At 43.0% G+C, this 1411-nt stretch overlaps 1 protein-coding gene across 1 annotated transcript in view; it reads left to right on the top strand.

Annotated features, from left to right (window-relative positions):
• LOC115279879 (zinc finger protein 345-like) overlaps nucleotides 1-1411 on the top strand; it is a 9806-nt gene that overhangs the window by 249 nt on the left and 8146 nt on the right. Inside the window, exon 2 of the mRNA XM_029924380.1 lies at nucleotides 1-1406. This exon is cut by the window's left edge and continues 1 nt beyond it. Coding sequence (XP_029780240.1) covers nucleotides 1-1406 — 1406 coding nt within the window. The remainder of the gene's footprint in view (nucleotides 1407-1411) is intronic.

Genomic DNA, 1411 nt, shown 5'->3' with positions numbered 1-1411 from the left:
ACGAATGGAAGGAATGTGGCAATGTCCTTAACCAGCTCTCAACCCTTACAGAAGACCAGAGAATTCATACTGGAGAGAAACTTTACCAATGTAAAGAATGTGGCAAGGCCTTTAACAAGCTCTCAGTCCTTAGTAGACATCACAAAATTCATACTCAAGAAAAACCTTACCAGTGTAAAGAATGTGGCAAGGCATTTCACTGGTCCTCAGACCTTATTCCACATCACCGAATCCATACTGGAGAGAAACCTTACCAATGTAATGAATGTGGCAAGGCCTTTAACAAGCACTCAGTCCTTACTCGACATCACAGAATTCATACTGGAGAGAAACCATACCAGTGTAAAGAATGTGGCAAGGCCTTTACCCACTACTCAGCCCTTAGTAGACATCACAGAACTCATACTGGAGGAAAACCTTACAAATGTCAACAATGTGGCAAGGCCTTTAACTTGCCCTCAGAACTTATTCCACATCACAGAATCCATATAGGGGAGAAACCTTACCAATGTAAAGAATGTGGCAAAGCTTTTAACTGGCCCTCAGGCCTTAATCGACATCACAGAACCCATACTGGAGAGAAACCTTACCAATGCAAAGAATGTGGCAAGGCCTTTCCCTGGCCCTCAGCCCTTAGTAAACATCACAGAATTCATACTGGAGAGAAACCTTACCAATGTAAAGCATGTGGCAAGAACTTTATGTACCTCTCAACCTTTACAGAACATCGCAGAACTCATACTGGAGTCAAACCTTACAAATGTAAAGAATGTGGCAAAACCTTTTACCGCCAGTCAAGCCTTACTGAACATCAGAGAATTCATACTGGGGAGAAACCTTACCAATGTAAGGAATGTGGCAAGGCCTTTAGGTTCCTTTCAACCTTTACAGATCATCGCAAAACTCATACTGGAGCGCCACCTTACAAATGTGACGGATGTGGCAAAACTTTTTACCGCCACAGAAGCCTTACTGAACATTATCGTATCCATACTGGAGAGAAACCTTACCAATGTAAAGAATGTGGCAAGTCCTTTACCCACCGCTCAAACCTTACTGAACATCACAAAATCCATATTGGAGAGAAACCTTACCAATGTCAAGAATGTGGCAAGTCCTTTCAAGGGCACTCACACCTTACACGACATCAGAGAATTCATACTGGAGAGAAACCTTACAAATGTAAAGACTGTGGCAAGGCCTTTAACCAGCACGCATCCCTGACTCAACATCTCAGGATTCATACTGGAGAGAAACCTTACCAATGTAAAGAATGTGGCAAGGCCTTTAGGCACTTCTCAACTCTGACTGGACATCAGAGAATTCATACTGGAGAGAGACCTTACGAATGTAAAGAATGTGGAAAGGCCTTTAACTGGCACTCCTCCCTGACTGAGCATCACAGAACTCA

Source organism: Suricata suricatta, chromosome 16 (assembly GCF_006229205.1).
Source record: "Suricata suricatta isolate VVHF042 chromosome 16, meerkat_22Aug2017_6uvM2_HiC, whole genome shotgun sequence".
NCBI lineage: Eukaryota > Metazoa > Chordata > Mammalia > Carnivora > Herpestidae > Suricata > Suricata suricatta.
The sequence above is the reverse complement of the archived record's forward strand: the minus strand, read 5'-3'. Positions and strand labels throughout refer to the sequence as shown.